The sequence below is a fragment of the Simochromis diagramma genome, unplaced genomic scaffold, assembly GCF_900408965.1.
Source record: "Simochromis diagramma unplaced genomic scaffold, fSimDia1.1 OVJJ01000337.1, whole genome shotgun sequence".
Classification (NCBI taxonomy): Eukaryota; Metazoa; Chordata; class Actinopteri; order Cichliformes; family Cichlidae; genus Simochromis; species Simochromis diagramma.
The window spans coordinates 2,178,379-2,198,421 of NW_024386982.1; the positions used below are offsets into that span (position 1 = coordinate 2,178,379).

The 20,043-nt window shown below is 40.2% G+C and overlaps 1 protein-coding gene across 1 annotated transcript in view; it reads right to left on the reverse strand.

Annotated features, from left to right (window-relative positions):
* pappa2 (pappalysin 2) overlaps positions 1-20,043 on the reverse strand; it is an 89,081-nt gene that overhangs the window by 28,801 nt on the left and 40,237 nt on the right. The window contains exons 14-20 of the mRNA XM_040039525.1: positions 15,469-15,665; positions 14,151-14,264; positions 7,717-7,852; positions 7,446-7,620; positions 6,939-7,004; positions 6,757-6,853; positions 5,570-5,747 (exon numbers count right to left, since the gene is read on the reverse strand). Of these exons, the coding sequence (XP_039895459.1) occupies positions 5,570-5,747; positions 6,757-6,853; positions 6,939-7,004; positions 7,446-7,620; positions 7,717-7,852; positions 14,151-14,264; positions 15,469-15,665 (963 nt within the window). The remainder of the gene's footprint in view (positions 1-5,569; positions 5,748-6,756; positions 6,854-6,938; positions 7,005-7,445; positions 7,621-7,716; positions 7,853-14,150; positions 14,265-15,468; positions 15,666-20,043) is intronic.

The following is a 20,043-nucleotide window of genomic DNA, read 5'->3' on the forward strand; positions in this document are numbered from 1 at the left end:
CATGCCAAATGCAAAACTAGCGAAAACTCAGTCAGAAAAGATGAGGAGGAAAAAAATGTCAGCCAGCCTCCACTTGTAAAAACATTTGTGTTTTTGAGGTTGTCTCATTGTTGCCCATCTAGTGCACCTGTGGTTAACTATATCAACCTATATCAACGCCAAAGCAGCTGAAACTGATTAACAACCCCCTCTGACACTTGAACTGATATCCCAGAAGTCTTAATGACTTAATGTTATACAATGATTAAACCGTGTTCTTTATTTATTTCTTTATTTATTTTGACCAGTGTATATACTTAAGTCTTTTTCTCTATGGCCTTCAGAACTATACATCATCTCTCTATATACATCTACATATATATACATATATATATATACATATATATATATACATATATATACACATATATATACACACATATATATACACATATATATACACACATACACATACACATATATATACACACATACACATATATATACACACATACACATATATATACACACATACACATATATATACACACATACACATATATATATATATATATTAGGGGTGCAACGATACACAAAATTCACGGTTCGGTTCGGTTCGATACTTTGGTGTCACGGTTCGATATTTTTTCGATACAAAAAAAAATGTTCATGCCTTTTTAATTTGTCATTTATTAAAATTATAAATATATATTTTAACTCAAAAGTACAGTTTTTAAATTAACCCTAACCCTTGTGCGTGTTTTTTATTTTGACAGCGAATGCGCACCTGCGGACCACTTATGTGCAGCCCTGGTTATTTAGCTCATCATATTGCAGCCACAGAAATTATTTTGTCCATGAAACCATAAAGCTGCACTTTCTTTTTGCCTTATAGTCTGATTTGTCATAACTTCTCCGTTTTGTGGTAAGCTTTTCTTTGGCTGTCACTTCTTCACCCTGACCTGTCTTATTTGGCTCAGCAGAACTGAAATGCTTTTACACGCTCACTCACATAAGCTCAGCGATTCTCTGCGCGATCAACCTCTCACATGTTTAAGCTGCGGGAGATTTCACTTGTCATGTTTGCATAGTAAGCTAACGATTAATAAGACGATGTCAGAGGAATTGGTGCACAAATTATCATCACTCACAGATCAGTGCTGTCGCTCTCTATACACAGTTCACACGATTGCAAAGGGAAAGCAAAAAAACAAGCGCAAATTCAAACGCGACTTCAATATGTCACATATTGACAGTGGCTCACCGATGCCAATGACATAATTACCCAGCTACATTTCTGAAAGAATGCAAAAGCACTGACATATATTTTTCCTACAATAGCCCGACAGGCAGGGAAGAGATAGATTTTGGTAGCCCGACTGAAAAAATCGCTAGCTCCGGGACGTCGGGCTAGCGATATTGCAAGCCCTGTATCTGATTGAGGAATCACTCATCTTTGGAAAAGAGAGTTTATTACAGAGAAATGTCTCTTTCCAAAATAAAAGCTATACTATCCGCTTCTTCTGGGCTATATTCTCAGCAGCATAAGGAGAATCATGTGCTAACAGCTGTCTAAATGACTCGGCTAAAGTTAGTAGCATGCTTGTTGTTTTTGTCTTTGCACTAGGATGATGTCGGCGTAAATGTGCAGTCATATTCGTTGTGTTCCCACTAGTGCTTTCAGGTTAATCTCGTTGAAATGACCTTAACGCCACAACACGGCAAATCTCCGTTAACGAGCTAACTGCGCTAACACACTAGTTCACACCAATGTAATTGAGCATTGCATGGCACATCCAACATACTGTTTTACTTTAGTCCATGACTCGCTTACCTTCAGGGTCATACGTCACATGAAAACCAAAATAATTCCAAACGCCAGATCTGAATGTTGCAAGTAGAGCTTAACTTCTGTCTCGCTAGCTTGCCCTGCGCTCTTCCTTCTGACTATGCTGTCTGTGTTGAGCGCTCAGTGGATCTGCGCTCGACAGTGCAGCCTAGGCGGAGTAGTCAAACGCAGATTCACTGAGCGCTCAACACAGACAGCATTGTCAGAAGGAAAATTGATAAAATAAATTACAAATGTTGTATTGTTTGATACATATGCGTACCGAACCGAAAGCACTGTATCGAACGGTTCAATATCGATACGAATATCGTTGCACCCCTAATATATATATATATATATATATATATATATATATATATATATATATATATATATATATATATATATATATATATATATATATATATATATATACATACACACACATATATACACATATATATAAACATCTTAAGCACCTACAATGCTGGAACTGTGCTGCACAGCCATAAAAGTAGAATATAATATACAATAAAACACAGGGGGGGAAAAACAAGTATGTAAAAGTTTCATAGCTCTGTCTTGTACAGTTATGAGCAGATTGAAACTTCACTGTTGCCCATAGCTAATATTTTTCAAGGCTGAATGGCCCCACACGAAGCATGAGTATTGTTATGTGTGGAGAATGGTAACACTCTAAACCTTTCACAACTTTTATTAGGTCCGTAATGAATCTTTAACATGAAATCTCATTTTTCAAGTTTTGGAATAATGAAAAATGCATTACAGCTGTACTGGTGCACCCTGAATATATTTTTGTGAACTTCATAGTGTGCTTTCAGTGCTGAGTAATACATGATGGACTTCAAACATACTCCACAGAATCAAAAGCCACAAACAGAATTATTTCAGCACAATCTGTATTTAGATCAGGAATCCATGGGTCTTACTGCTGACTCTACTACAACATTTCACTGTGGCTTTCCAACCGCCAACCCAAGTGTGGACATCACGTTCATTCCATTTAATCACTTCAAGAAGCGGCTGCTGCATTGCATAACCTTACTAAATAACCTGTACTGGTTATTCTATGCTTGTGTCCTAATTGTGGGTGCCACAGGCAATATTTGTTCTCTATGGTCTTGATGCACGTGAGCTTTATAAAAACACTGTGGGCATCTAAGTACGAGAAAGTTGTGTGGTGTCTATGTGTGCGTGCAAAGGGGACAGGAACATGCCATATAGATGTTTCTCTCAGAGTTCATCCTGAATTTCAATAACAATTCTGTCAAGAACACTTTAGTCAAAATAGGACCCTTATTCCATCTGCAGTTTATATTTGGCGGCATGGTTCTATTCTGAAACCTCCTCATGTGCATGGAAAGTTAATAGAAAGTGAGAGAAGCAGCATTCACACAACAAAACAGGTATGACAATGGACACAACACTTAAGTCAGAAAACTCTGGGCTTGACGTGGGCTGCAAACCAAACTGCAGATAAGCCAGCAGATGAAATGTGCGACAAGAGATTTGACAATAGGACAGACAGAAGGGTATCTGCTAGGAGAGCTGGCTGAACTTGACACTTTGGCTAGCAATGTTTCATGAAACCACCTAATATTTAATTGGCCGTAAAGCTTCATGGAACATCAGCGGGAAGAGCAATCCTAACTGAAAGTTTGTAAATAACATTCCAAAGTGATTTCAGTCAACCATGCAGATACGATGCACCTTTCTGAGCTGCTCTTCTGAACAAATGTGCTTTAAATAAACAGCTATATCTGACTGTCAGGAGCTAAAACCACTTCATCTTCTGGAGTTTAGTTGGTGAAAGCATTTTGCTGTGATCAGTAGACTGTTGTAACTCCAGCAGCTCAGTCATAAAGCGGTTTAAAAGATTATTAGCAAAAGCCATCAAAATAATAGAAATTACAGAAACAAACTTAAAACTTTCCTTTTTGATGAAGCTTTTAGCTACAGCTTCCTCATAAGGTTTCATCTATGTTTGATTATTGGTTGGTATTTTTGAAGAGTCTTTACCTTACAACAGGGGTGGGCAACTCCAGGCCTTGAGGGCCGGTGTCCTGCAGGTTTTAGGCTACGTTCACACTGCAGGTGAAAGCGCATCAAATCCGATTTTTTTGACCCTATGCGACCCATATCCGATCACGGCGTGACAGTGTGAACGGCACAAATCCGATATTTTCAAATCCGATCTGGGTCACTCTCGTATGTGGTACTGAATCCGATACATATCTGATGTTTTAGAACGCGACTGCTGTTTCAACGGTCATGTCGCATTAAATCCGTCTTTTACGTCACTGACACAAGACAGACGCCAATTATCAGCGCCGGAGAAGCGCCGGAGAAGACATCGCGAACGCTTCCAGCGTAGATGTCAGTGAAACTATCGGGAAGGACGTTGGAGAAACGTGAACATTTTATTTAAACTGTATAATCTGCAGATTCTGACAGAAATCTCCTTGATCCATCACAGCTGATTTAAATGGCGAGATGACCTCCTCAACATGTCTTGAAGTTCTCCAGAGGCCTGGGAATGAACTAATCATGTGATTCAGGTGTGTTGACCCAGGGTGAGATCTAAAACCTGCAGGACACCGGCCCTCGAGGCCTGGAGTTGCCCACCCCTGCCTTACAATATAAAAATGAATGAATTCAATTGAATTTGTTATCTACAAGAATTGCCCAAAGACAACAGACTAGGTACCTAATTTTCCCAGACAGTAATATGAATAAATAGGGAAAAAAGTTGCTCAATCACAAAATTTTTTCCACATTAAAAATGTCTCATTATGAGCTCATTACTCTTTTGCGTCTTACTGGGAACAGCAACCAGTAATACATTTGAGACTGTCACTTCTAGTTTTATTTCTTATAATGCTGCCAAGAAATGAAGCTTCAGCTCATGATAGTTTACATAGTTTACAGCCAAATACTTAGTCGAGCCACATTTTTGAGGCAGGAAAGTATAGCGCCCCAGAAGTGACGTCACATATTACGTGATTCGTTTAGGGTTCATTATTCAATTTCAAATGCACAACCAACTTCAGCAGAATCCAACTGTTGGGTGCGAGCACAGATGCAGCTGCTCGGCCTGCCTGTGACAGTGGCAACTATGGTTACTCTTCGCTTGTTCCTGTGGATCCATCTATGCTGCAGTAAATATTTCTACTACTATTATTCATTTCTAATCTGCGTCTTTCATATACAGCCACTATATTAAAACCCCATTGCCACCCTATGGAGTGGCTCATCTACCGATCAGAAGGACGGCAGTTCGATCCCCATCTGCTCCAGTCTGCATGCCAAATATCCTTGGGCAAGATGCTAACCCCAGGCTGCTCTCTGATACATTCATTGGAGTGTGAATGTTACATAGAAAGCAATTAAAAAAGCACAGGAAAAAAGTGCTTGTGTGAATGGGTGAATGAGGCATGCTGTATAAAGCGTTTTAATGATCCAGGATAGGAGAAAAGCACTGAAAGAATCAGTCCATTTACCATTTATACACCACATGGGATCAGAAACAGTTGCTTCAATGCAAAATTCAGTTATGAAAAGGAAAGACCTCGGTCAAACTGAACCACTGTTAATTTCACCTCTGTTTGCCCTGTTATGAAGTCCTAGGATCAGAGGTAATAATGACAGTTTTGCAAGGTACTGCAAAACTGACTGCTTGTGAGGTAATGCAACATTAGTGTGCAGGATAGTTAAAGTATGAAATGTAAAGCCATGAGCTACCTTGTAAAATGGCTGGTGATCCACAGGTGAAGGAGCACTGTTTGCCAAACATGGTTCCCCAAGGACAACTGAATATGGCGTGGTAGACATGAGACTGATCAGGAAAGCCACAGTCTACGGGCTGACAGCTAACGACACGATCCCATGAACCATGGAAACACTCCAGTTCTGCCTTTCTCTGAAATTAAAACAGGAAGGTGAAAAAAGACAAGACAATAAACCTGTGAAGCAGGTGATGAGAGTATTTTACTATTGTAGAATAATGGATGTATTATTTTCTACATTTTCCATGCAGAGTAAAATACCATCAACAATCTTCTACTTTTTGGACAGCAAGTTGTGTAAGTGGTCCTTACATACTGTTGCAGAGATAGATGCTCATATTAAACATGACCAAAGTCCCATCTGATGAGGTTAGCGGGGGTGTCTCTGTATGACCTCACTGAGAGTGAATATCCATAACATGTCCATCTCAGGCCTCTCATTTCTCGAGATGTGACCGGAGCAGCCCCACCCACCTGACATACAAACCTTTTGTTTTCGAGGGACAGCCAATCATAAATCAGGGCTGTCAAAACCATTTTACATTGTGGGCACACTTTGATCTTAAGTGATCTTTCTCTCTGTCAGTGAAAAACTGAGATATCTTAATATAAGAAATAGACAAACAATTTCAACAGCAAATTGTAAGAAATAAATGTGTAACATTTTCAAAACAGTTTTTGTAACCAGTTTCCCAGATTATTATGTAATTATAAAACAGAAAATGTCATTTTTTGTGAACCAATTGTAAAAAACAAAACAAAACGTGCATTTCTATAGTCAACAGTGAAAAAACATGAACATTTTTCTTATTTAATTGTTTATCTATTATTTAACTACTTTGATATAGTATGTAGGGAGGTCTTTATCAGCAGGAAAAGCTATAAAACATATTAAATGTATTAAACTGATTAAAATATATTTAAGTCCAAACATTTATTGCCTCCTTCACATCAAAAGCCCTCCAGTGGGTCAGATTGGAGCATTTGTTGGGCCAATTCTGTCATAAATGGACAGGCTTGTTTCAGATCCAGTTCCCAGTGTAGGATAAATGTAGAGCAAAAAGGGTTTTTTTTAATGATAAGATCAAGATGATAAGTTAACATTCAACATTTGGTGATAAAGCAACACAATATCCAGTTTACCTGGTGGGGTGGGATCCATCTGCCATTGAGAACTGTAATACTGAAACCTCTGTGGCACTGAACAGTGCAGCGATAGGCCTCGCCTCCTCCTGTACACCTACAGAGACACACTGATATATCGATAGTTCTTTTGCTTGTTGCTTCAGCTCTCTAATTATTCAGTTTCATTCCAAATGACCTACCTGACAGAGGCGTGTTCTATATGAGGAGAACTACAGCTGTCAACCTGACATGGCTGCCTCAGACAGCTATTGCAGGGGTGGAGGGAGGAAAGGAGAAAAGTAGATGGATAAGAGGCAGGGAGACATGCAGGAGAAACAAAAAGCTGTCCCAACGTCCTCTGATCAATACTTGTATCCCAGATGGTAACTTTTGGAAGGTCTAATTTTGGCTATTTGTCTGTAGCAAAAAAAAAGATATCTCCAGTTTTGTTGATAATTTAGCTGCTCATCGTGATCCGAAAATGTAGGAATGCACTACCGAAGTCATCAATCGCAAATCTATATTATTTGGCTTTTTAAAATGTTTTAAATCTGAATCAATCTCTCGATTAAGTATTATGGAATGGGTGCAAAAACATGTGCAGTATTATAATTTTCCCTTCTATGCTATGTATGTGTGTGTGCACGTTTGGATGTGTGTGTGTGTTAAGTAGATAGTTGTGGGAGAGCCCACCCTCTGATGCGCACCCGGTCAGGGCGAAGGTGCTGAAGTGGCAGGAGGTCCTCAGAGCTACCCCTCCCACTGCCACAGTGGGGGAGGAAAGGAGGAGGATAACAGAGGACGTGAGGAAGAATGGCTGAGAGAGGTCGTGGGTCACGTTCACCACCAATGGGTTTCGATGGCATGAGAGGTCATGCGTGCCTGAAGAAATGGAAAGGTTTCAAAGATACAGACCTTAGTTTTTGCTGAATTGTCTGTTGCGTTCTAACTGTGTTTGAAAGATTACAAATGAAGTACCTAACGTGTGGTTCCTGTCAGCGGTGTCAGAGAGGAGAATGGTGACTGTCCGTCGACACTGCTCCCTAGACCATGATCCATCTGATGCCAGGTACACCATCACAGACGCTGCCACTCCAGGATGGGCAAAACCCACCTGTTGCATTGATAATATCAGGTAATATCAGGTAAAAGGCTCAAAGAAAGAAAAACAACATACTATGAACAGAATGTAGTTTTAGGGAGACACGATCTCTGAGTTGCTAGCCACTGACCTCGTTTACAAATATGTGACAATATTCTTGTCCAGCATGTAAAATCACTGCATGTGCACACCAGCCAGCTTTGTTCTTACCATGGTGTAAAAGTTAGCAAATCAGACTCATTCTAAATCATACCTGCAATGTGCATACTGCATACTATTAACTTTGTCAAGACAGCCAGGTCTTCTAAATTTCTTCTTTAATTATAAACAAAATCACGTAAGAAAATATTGATAGATCACAGATTTATCACCTGTTGACTGCACCTGTTTTCTTTTTCCCCAGCTGTGTATACTTTCCCTAATTAGACCTGTTTGTTTTCATCTGCCTGTCTATGAGTCTGTGTTTGTGTTCCTTTTGCCTGCAACTGCAAAGTGTGGCTGTGGCTCAAGGAGCTCGAGCAAGGTATCTGCTAATCAGCATGTTAGTGTTTTTATCTATGGCTGCTTCAATCTTTGTGCCAAAGTGTCCTTGGGCAACATTCTGAACACTGAGTCCTTTGCATGTTCATCAGAGTGCAAATGTTACATAGAAAGCAAAAGAAAAGTGTACGGGTGCTTGAGACATACTGAATAACATGCTATACAGGGAGTGCAGAATTATTAGGCAAATGAGTATTTTGTCCACATCATCCTCTTCATGCATGTTGTCTTACTCCAAGCTGTATAGGCTCGAAAGCCTACTACCAATTAAGCATATTAGGTGATGTGCATCTCTGTAATGAGAAGGGGTGTGGTCTAATGACATCAACACCCTATATCAGGTGTGCATAATTATTAGGCAACGTCCTTTCCTTTGGCAAAATGGGTCAAAAGAAGGACTTGACAGGCTCAGAAAAGTCAAAAATAGTGAGATATCTTGCAGAGGGATGCAGCAGTCTCAAAATTGCAAAGCTTCTGAAGCGTGATCATCGAACAATCAAGCGTTTCATTCAAAATAGTCAACAGGGTCGCAAGAAGCGTGTGGAAAAACCAAGGCGCAAAATAACTGCCCATGAGCTGAGAAAAGTCAAGCATGCAGCTGCCAAGATGCCACTTGCCACCAGTTTGGCCATATTTCAGAGCTGCAACATCACTGGAGTGCCCAAAAGCACAAGGTGTGCAATACTCAGAGACATGGCCAAGGTAAGAAAGGCTGAAAGACGACCACCACTGAACAAGACACACAAGCTGAAACGTCAAGACTGGGCCAAGAAATATCTCAAGACTGGTTTTTCTAAGGTTTTATGGACTGATGAAATGAGAGTGAGTCTTGATGGGCCAGATGGATGGGCCCGTGGCTGGATTGGTAAAGGGCAGAGAGCTCCAGTCCGACTCAGACGCCAGCAAGGTGGAGGTGGAGTACTGGTTTGGGCTGGTATCATCAAAGATGAGCTTGTGGGGCCTTTTCGGGTTGAGGATGGAGTCAAGCTCAACTCCCAGTCCTACTGCCAGTTTCTGGAAGACACCTTCTTCAAGCAGTGGTACAGGAAGAAGTCTGCATCCTTCAAGAAAAACATGATTTTCATGCAGGACAATGCTCCATCACACGCGTCCAAGTACTCCACAGCGTGGCTGGCAAGAAAGGGTATAAAAGAAGAAAAACTAATGACATGGCCTCCTTGTTCACCTGATCTGAACCCCATTGAGAACCTGTGGTCCATCATCAAATGTGAGATTTACAAGGAGGGAAAACAGTACACCTCTCTGAACAGTGTCTGGGAGGCTGTGGTTGCTGCTGCACGCAATGTTGATGGTGAACAGATCAGAACACTGACAGAATCCATGGATGGCAGGCTTTTGAGTGTCCTTGCAAAGAAAGGTGGCTATATTGGTCGCTGATTTGTTTTTGTTTTGTTTTTGAATGTCAGAAATGTATATTTGTGAATGTGGAGATGTTATATTGGTTTCACTGGTAAAAATAAATAATTGAAATGGGTATATATTTGTTTTTTGTTAAGTTGCCTAATAATTATGCACAGTAATAGTCGCCTGCACACACAGATATCCCCCTAAAATAGCTAAAACTAAAAACAAACTAAAAACTACTTCCACAAACATTCAGCTTTGATATTAATGAGTTTTTTTGGGTTCATTGAGAACATGGTTGTTGTTCAATAATAAAATTATTCCTCAAAAATACAACTTGCCTAATAATTCTGCACTCCCTGTATATGAACAAACCCACAACCATTTCTCAACCCTTGACACTTGGAGCATCTCTAAGCTGTGGTCTACTTTTTTCTCTGCCTGATCAAGCTCGAATCTAAACTGGTTTTTGTTGCACACTTTCTGTAATGCTTTTACAGCCACCTGTAAAGAATGCAGAATCTGGGTGTTTCATACTTAAGCAATAGATTCTGGGTTCAGTATCACTTTAAAGAAACATTAAAGGAGAAATGAGAATGGGATTCCAAATGAAAGTGCAAGACTGTTAAATTACAGAGCAGGTAGAGATGGGGGTGATGGAATGGCAGAGTTATGCTTTTCAGACAGCACAAGAACAGATATTTAGGGAAAAGGTCGCTTTTCAGAAGCAGACCATTTCAAAGGAAAAACGGTGTTCCTGGGAAAGCTAGCAGATATGCCGGTCATAATGAAGGCTTTTCAGACGGTAAAAGAGTCTTTAAGGGGGCCTTCCAGAGCATTTGCAAAGACGTATCTGATAAAGAGGACATCCATAAAAGAAGCAGGGGATGGAAAGATGAGTCATTCAACAAAGAAGTGGATGTGAGAGAGAAAGAGATAAACAAGCATATGCAAAAGGGAAAAGGCAGGTTCCCAACTGCAACGGAGCCTTTAATCCAGAGAGTGACAGACAAGGTGAACGCTATCAGTCAAATCCACAGCTAGTCTACACTTTGTTGCTACCCACAGAGTTAACTGTGGGAACTGTGGCAGTGGAAACATTAAATAATAAATATGAGAACCTGAAATACAACAGTATGAAAAAGTGTTTGCCCCCTTCCTGATTTTTGATCTTTGTTTATCATACTTTAATGTTTCACGTCATCAAACAACTTTAAATACTAAACAAAGATAACACAAGTCAACACAAAATGCAGTTTTTAAATGAAGGTGTTTCTAAATAAGGGGGAGAAAATCCAAACCAGCATGGCCTTGTGTGAATCCCCACCCCCGATTAACTGGTGTATCACATCTTTGGAAAGCTGAGTTAAATGTCTCTAGCAACACCCAGGCCTAATTACTGTAACACCTGTTCTCATTCAAGAAATCACTGAAAGAGGACCTGCCTGACAAAGTGGGCTAGACCTAAAGATCCTCAAAAGCCTGACATCGTGCTGCGATCCAAGGAAATTAAGGAACAAATGATAAACCAAGGAATTGATTTCTCTCAGGCTCAAAAAGGTTATAAAGCCATTTCTAAAGCTGTGGGAGTCCAGCAAACCACAGTGAGAGGCATTATCCACAAATGGCGAAAACACTGAACAGTTGTGAGCCTTCCCACGACTGGCTGCCTGACCAAAATTACCCCAAGAGCGCAGCAACAACTCCAAGAGGTCACAAAAGACCCCAGAACAACATCCAAAGAACTGCCTCCCTTACCTCAGTTAAAGTCAGCGTTCATGGCTCCACCATAAGAAAGAGACGGGGCAAAAATGGTCTGCATGGCAGAGCTCAGAGACAAAAAGCACTGCTAAGCAAAAGGAACATAAACGCTTGTCTCAGTTTTGCCAGAAAACATCTTGAAGATGTCCAAGACTTTTGGGAAAATACTCTGTGGACTGATGAGAGTGTTGAACTTTTTGGAAGGTGTGTGTCCTTTTACATCTGGTGTAAAAGTAACCCAGCATTTCAGAAAAGGAGCATTATTACCAATAGTAAAATATGGCGGTGGTAGTGTGATTGTCGGGGGCTGTTTTGCTGCTTTAGGACTTGTGGTAAATGGAACCATGAATTCTGCCGTCTACCAAAGCATCCTGATGGAGAATGTCCGGCCAGCTGTTCATGACCTCAAGCTGAAAGCGCACTTGGGTTGTACGGCAGGACAATGATCCAAAACACACCAAGTCCACCTATGAATAGCTTAAGAAAAACAAAATGAAGACTTTGGAGTGGTCTAGTCAAAGTCCTGACTTGAGTTGCAGCTCAACTTCATTTACACCTGGTTAATAATAACATCTACGAGAGATTTCAATCTGGTTTTCGCTCATGTCACAGTACCGAAACTGCTCTACTTAAAGTCACTAACGATCTTCTAATTGGAGCTGACTCTGGTCTTCTCACCATTCTCGTCCTTTTAGATCTGAGCTCAGCCTTCGACACCATTTCTCACTCTGTCCTTCTAAGCAGACTTTCCTCTCTCGGCATCTCTGACACACCCCTCGCCTGGTTTCAATCATATCTCCTCGACCGTTCCCAGTTTATTCAACTAAGATCATTCCGCTCTTGTCTATTCCCCGTCACCTCTGGTGTACCCCAAGGCTCAGTTTTAGGCCCTCTTCTCTTTATAATATACATCCTCCCTCTAGGTACCATCTTCTGCAAATTTGATCTTCAGTTTCACTGTTTTGCTGATGACACCCAGTTATATCTCTCTTGCAAACCTGATTCCTCCCTCCCACCTTCTTCCCTTACAGAATGTCTATCTGAGTTAAAATCCTGGTTTACCTCTAATTTTCTAAAGCTCAATGAGGATAAAACTGAGATCCTCCTTACTGGCACCAAATCCAACCTTTTGAAGGTGAACCATTTCTCTGTCACCATCGATAACCCCACAGTTTTCCCTTCTCCTCAGGTTAAGAGCCTTGGTGTCATCCTAGACAGTTCACTTTCCTATAAATCTCACATCAATAATCTCACCCGTTCTGCCTACTTCCATCTACGTAATTTTAACAGATTGCTTCCTTCTCTTTCCACCCAGTCTACGTCCATTCTTGTCCACAGTCTTGTTACCTCCCGTATTGACTACTGCAATTCTCTTTTGCATGGTCTCCCCCAAAAATCCCTCCATAAGCTTCAACTGGTTCAGAACTCTGCTGCTCGCATTATCACCAGAACCCCTCCTCTAATTGAGATGCTGTGACATGACCTTAAAAAGAGCCCGAAACCTTCCAGTGTTGCTGAACTATAACAATTCTATAAAGACGAGTTGGCCGAAATTCCTCCACAGCACTGAGTAAAAGACTCATTGCCCATTATCGCAAACGCTTAATTGCAATTGTTGCTGCTGTGGATGTTAAGGTTTAGGGATCAATCACTTGTTCACACAGGGCCATGCAGATTTGAGGTTTTATTTTTTCATCTTAATAATAAACCCCTTAATTTAGAAACTGCATTTTGTCTTTACTTGTGTTATCTTTGTTAATATTTAAATTTGTTTGCTGACTGGAAACATTTAAGTGTGACACACGTACAAAAAATAGGAAATCAGGAAAGGACAAACACTTTTTCACATCACTAAGTCTGGAATTGAAAGGCAGGTCTGTGCGCTGTCCCGAACACGATCAGGACATCAGTGTGAAGCGCTGCAGGGAAGCAGGGCTCAATATATCACTATACAACCCAATATCACAAAACGGGACCAGCATGTCCATTTCATGCTTTGCATGAAGGTTTCTCACAAATCAACACTTAGTAAATGACATATTATGTTTGTGACTCATTTTGAAATGATTACGAACAGAGTAACAAAGTAATGCTTTTTGTTGCTGTAGTTCTTTTTTTTATGGAGCTTTAATGAATTCTAATTATAAAATATGAATTCAGAACGACTAAAAGCGCTATTTGTGATTGCAAATTAGTATTATTCCATTAGATGCCAGTATTTTAATAACTTGTGAACCCTTTAAGTATTTAATTATGAATGATGAGTTAATTATATAACACTTAGTTTTCCACTAATAAAACAATGGTAATTATAATTTTGATGATTAGTGCCCGTCGGGTGGAAGAAATAAGCATCAAATCTCAATAAAGAACGAGCAGAAGGTTACTCATGATTTGGTAATCATCTACAGATCATTAGAAGTCATAATTAATAGTTGACCTAGAAAATAACCAAATATAGTTACCAATACAGGCCATGAATCATGCAGTTCTTGCTGTAGAAAGTGAAGAATGTGTGTGTGTGAGTGAGACAGCAGCCTGTTTGAGTGACCCTTGAATGCCATTTGAAGAAGTCCCAGAGAGCACTGGCAGCTGCTCAATAAAGAGAAATCACCCATATTCACACGTGCATAAACACACTTGCCTTTAGCCAAAGTGAATGTTCCAGGTCGTTGTTTATGTCAGACTGGGCTGTGCACGGGAACCAGGCATCAGGGGGCAAATTCTCACTCCCCTGCAGGTGATGGTACGTGCAGAGCTGCGCACCAAAGAGGGGCAAGCAGAGCAAAAAATAAAGAGTTACTGAAAGTGTTCATTTACCTTACTAAGGAAATGCATGCTATGTATGCAAGAAGTCAGGGAAAGCTAGAAAAAAAGAAGCAAAATTAATCTCAGACAACACAATTTATTCAGATCAGTTTATTTTTTATTAGGGTACTCTTTTGTGTCAGTCATGACCCAATGAAATGATTCATATGTCCCTGAGACGGGCGAGGCACACGACCAACCCAAAGAAGCTTGCAGTTAGAGGGCAGGAGGTATAGTTCCTGGGGTACCACTTGGGAGGCGGGCAGTTGAGTCCTCATGTGGACAAAACAACAGCCATCTCATTCTGCCCGCGTTCCAAGACCATAAAAGATGGGGCCATTCTTGGGGCTGGCCGGTTATTAACGCCGGTTAGTAAATGCATCGAGTTGATGTCATGTCATTAGCTGATTCACATTAACAAGGAGTGAAACAGGTATAGCTGCGAGGTCACATATCATCAACAAGGCATTTTCACCAAAGAACCACCACTGACTGAAATAATGTCTCTTTTTTTGGCTGTTCTCTGTAAATATTTCTATGTGATGCTGATGTTCTGTCATTACGGACCAAAACCTCTGAGGACTCTTTCCACCGTCTTGTTGGATCATGAAGAATTCGGTCTGAGGGCAAAAGGTGTTCTAACCTGGTACTAGCAAGGTGCACCTGAGTGCTGCAATATGTGAAACTCCATGAATGCAGGTTCTTGTTTCAATGCACGTTTTTATAGAATATAATCACTTTTCTTCATGCATCTCCTTAGTGTCCAACAGCGTTAGAATGAAAAGACTGCAAACATAAAACAATACACATAAGCTGTGAAATTACCCTACGCTGTGATAACTCCCGTTTTTATAAAGATGCACTCAAGGCAGATTATTTTGTAATCATCAAAATGATTTTTGTTGTTGTTTGATTTGATTTTAACTTGATGACTGACAAGTTTGGCTTTAAAATCTATAAACAAGAAATATTTCAATCATCCAACTTTGAGATTCTGGAAATTGTCTTTGGTGGTGAATCTAAAGAATTTATACTAAAAAACAGCGTTGTCCAAAAATGCATCGAGCAGCGGTGAGGACTTTCAAAGTGGGCTCCATGCTGACTTTATTGTCATCTGGAAGTCTTTTACGTGCTCTGTGGTTGGTATTTCATACCTTTGTAAGCGATGGTTCCCCAGTGGCAGCATGGGCCGGGCAACGGGTCCGGTCCTGGTGAGAAGCTGTGGCAGTGGTCGCCCACTGGTCAATGTAACCCAAAGGTGTAAAGTAACCACAGTCCTGAACACTGGAACTCCTCTCAAATTCCTCACACACACCGTCACCGTCAAAAACATAACACTGACTGGGTTCACCTTGGGAGACAGGGAAAGAATGAGAAAGGAGGATTTATGAAAGAATATAAAGCCTGGTTTCTTAATCTGGCAGGGTATCCAATCATCCCCCACTGTTAGACTGTCATCCAAATCTATTTGTCAGTGAACCAAATCTGAGCAAATCTATTCTATTCTATTTTCGTTGGCCACTGTTAATGATAGCCACGTCAGCTGAAGCATATCTGACTCTCTGCACTGTCAACAGACTGTAAATTACACTGAGAAATGAACTCTGACTTCAATTAATTATTAAAGATTAAAGTAATTTGGTGATATTAACGAGGAGAAACCTAATATGTGACTTGGTATCTGCGGATAAGCAAGTCGCAGCAGCAGCAGTGTAACAGCATGAATTACAAAAAACTGTCAAAGCAGTGTCAGACAAGACAAAAACACAGACAAAAAGATGCCTTTTTCTATTTTATTGTCTCTCTTGCTATATTTAGATTTTTTTCCACACGAACTGAACTTTTAATAACTCTAAAAATTAATCAGTGACAATAAGATAAGGGAAATAAAACTTTCCACGAAGAATTAAAGCAGCAGCAGAGCTTTTATGGCAGAATTTCTGTGAACTAGGGCTGACCCACGGATTCTGACACTCTTGATGGACAAATATGCGCTCATTGAGATGTGCATGGGAAAATATAAAGGGTATAAAAAGAAACTTTCGAGCAACATTTCAGGCCTGCAGAAAGATGTTCCATCAGATCCAAAGCATTAGTGAATTGATTATATGTAGTTTAATGTAAACTTAAAACATTTCAACAAAATGAGAAGTGAGACTGGAAGTTCCACATTGTGTCATGTGTGGCCTATTTTGTTTTCCATATAGCAAAGGTCATCAAGTTCCATGTCCTTAACTTGACTTTTTATTGCTGCTTAGAGATTACAATGACACAAAGTAGAGTAAAGGCCTTTAAAATCGTGATGGACAGATTAACAGATGATGCAGACGACATTATGATCTGTAGTTTTAGTAGGGAGCGAGCCTGGAGAAGTGGTATGCTCTAGAGAGAAAAGAATGAAAATTAGTAGTAGAGAGACAGAATAGATTGGTGTAAACGAGAGGGAGACTGGTGTGACACTGAAGCTGCAAGGAGAAGAGGTAGTGAAGGTGGATGAGTTTAAATATCCAGGGTCAACGATTCAGAGAAACGGATAAGAAAAGTGAAAAAGAGAGTGAAGGCAAGGTGGAGCGGATGAGTGATCTGTGACAGAAGAAGATTAAAAGGGAAGATTTACAAGCTGGTAGTGAGGCGTTCTGTAATGTACGATTTCAAAGTGGAGTTGAAGATACTTTTATATGTTTTTTGGAGTGACCACGAGGATAAGAAACTAGTATACTAGAAGGACAGCTCAGGTCGAGTGATTTGGAGACAAAGAGAAAGAGGCGAAGCTAAGATGGTTTAGACGGTTTAGACAAGTACAGAGGAGGTATAGTAGTTACACTGGGTAAAGGATACTAATGGAACTAACTGTTCGTAGAAGAAAAGAGGAAAACCACAAGGAAGGTTCATGGATGCTGTGGGCACAACAGGGCATTGCCAAATAAGAAACAGAAGTAAAGTCTTACAAGGCAACAACAGCGATATGTGTTAAAAATGTTAACACATAGTTTTATTCTAACTACGTGTAAATGATTTGTCTTGCAGTATAACAGACCACAAGTGGAGAAGTGAATATAACAAGCTACAGCAGTGTCTCACAGAAAAAGTGAAAGCATATAATGCAGCAGGTATTCATAAAAAGGGCGGCAGACGTTACACACTTCAGACGTTTGGCCTCACGAACATGCGAACAGCTGCAGAGGTCACACAGACAGAAAAACAATGATGCACAATTGGCTTCAATTAATCAATGGAAACATGGTTCTGATAAAAAAGCAAATTAGGCCATTCAGAGCCATATTGTCCTCTTTGGCAATATTAGACTAAATGAACTCAACACTCACCCCACCCCTGTTGCGGCTACACCTGTGGAAAATGATTAAGTCATTTTAATTCCAAATGTTGTATTTATCAGGCCTGACAAAAAAGGAACTGATTGACAACCTTTGATGTCACTATTAAGGCCATCTGTTTTTCATTCAGGTCTGCATGCTGCAGCCATACTGTGCAACCTTTATTTAATCAGGCATTTAAAAGAAACAATTAAAAATCTGTAACCTCAATTAAAAAAAAGGAAAATGAAAACAGTCCTTTTTAAAGCCATTAAAAAAATCCAGCTTGTCCACAACCAATCTGTGACAGGATGGACATAGAAGTAGTTGGTGCAAACAGAACAGAGACACAGATGCGGCATAGTGGGAGTTAACTGGGTCAAGCAAATGTGGCAAGAAAACCCAAACAAATATTCTGTCTATGACTAAGACGTACAACTGAATAATTGGTTTTAAGTGTTGCAATTTGTAAAAACCTGTTTTTGCCAAATGGTTTTCCTTCCTAGTCATGATGTCTTTTATTGTAAAACAAGGGATGTAATAACTTCAGTCACGGCATAGCAAGCCCTGGTGGGGGGGGGGCGTTTCCCCCTGACAAATAAATTGACTGGATGATGGAAATTCTAGCCCTGTAACAAGCTTAAAAACTTGAATAACTACCATCCAGCTGCCAGAAGAAACAACACACGGCCTGAAATGAAAGCAGTGGTCACACTGTCTCATCTCAGCTTATCACACCTTCATATGGAATATTTCTTTTATCGGCTGAGGAGTGTCAAGCAAACAGTCAGTTACACAGAGCATGAACTCTGAGGCTGTGGAGGAACACCGCATACCACAGCAGTGCAGCTGATTCATTTATTATTGACAGTACTGCGTGCTCTCATCCAGCCAGTCTATATGAGAAGCAGCGACTTGTTGACAAGCCTGTGACGTGACATAATGAAATCGTGCATGGCGTTCACCTTCTTCGTGCCCTCTGATTGGCTCAGCTCTTCCATGTTGCACTTTATGAACGTGTTTACTTAACTTCAAAGGAGAAAAACACACAATGACAGAGGCACGGTTCTCAACTTTGTGCTTACAATGGAGTGTTTTGGGTAAAACCCCTTCCATGTTGTGTTGTTTTGTGGCCTGTCTGCATGCTTCAGATTGGGTGAGGTGCGGACACAGAGTATTGTTGTCTTGCAGCGGAATTGCAAATGATGGGGGCGCTCTCTGCGGCTTCTTTGTTTAGCTTTACTATGATTTTGGTACTTTTTACTGTTTTTTAACCACCTGGTCTATTGTTATTGATGAATGAACTAAATTCCCAGACATGGACTAAAATTGGATTAGGCCTATTTTATAAACTAGGTGCCAGATTGATATAAAAATCACGGTGTTTGTGAAAACTTTGGTGCAAACGATGGCTTTTGGATCAGCACTATTGCTCTATAATCCTAAAATAAAGGTTTTAGTCATAGAAACATAGTCGGCCTGTCAGTCCTACACTGAGGAAGACTGCTTGTAAGAAAGGAAACTAGTCAGTTTTCATTGTTGTTCACTTGGAAACAGATCAGAGTATTTAAAGGACATTTACCAGAACACCAAGGCCACATTTTCAAAGTGAGGATTAACAGGTGAATCTTTTTTGTCTGTGACTAAGTCTTGGACAAAGCTGCTTTATGGCAACTGCACAAGCCACTGAGCCACAAACAACTTTTTGTTAAGGTTTCTCATCTTACTACAAATCTTCAGTTGTTTATTGTATATATTACAGGAACAAATTGTTCTTGCATAAATCTCACCAAAGCTCAACCCCTCCCCCCAAAAAGCATAACCACAGCAGCTCTTACCTAATTCGAGCCGTCTTATTGGGTATAAAAACTAGAAATAATGAACCTCATCACCCCTCTTGCTTGCACTTGATTCGCTTCGGGCAGTCAGAGCTACAAGGTGGCCCTTCAATCACCTAACTGTGGGGTCACTGTACAAAAACTAGCAGAATAAAGCCTTTGACTGTGTTTATGATCCCTGACTGAAGGGAGCTGGCTCACTGCTGCAGATGTGACTTGATAACAAAAAAATGTATGACTTATTTTAGCTGAAGGATATCAAACAAAATGAAAAATGGACACTATGTCCAAAACGCAAGTGTTATTGTAAGCTGATTTTTGCGATTCAAAACCAAAGCATGATCTCTGATAAAAATCAATAAACTTCATTTATCAGTATTCCAAGGTCAACACTAAATCACCAGAGAAACATGCCTGACACATGTTTTCAGACTACACCATGTACTTTACTGCTGAAAAGTGTTTTCCGGATGCTTCTTTGCCAGCCTCATGTCAAAATACTTTTCTGCAAAAGACTTGTGACTACTTATCATCCCTCAGCTCATCTGTTTTCGCTTATGTTGCTGTGATGTTACAT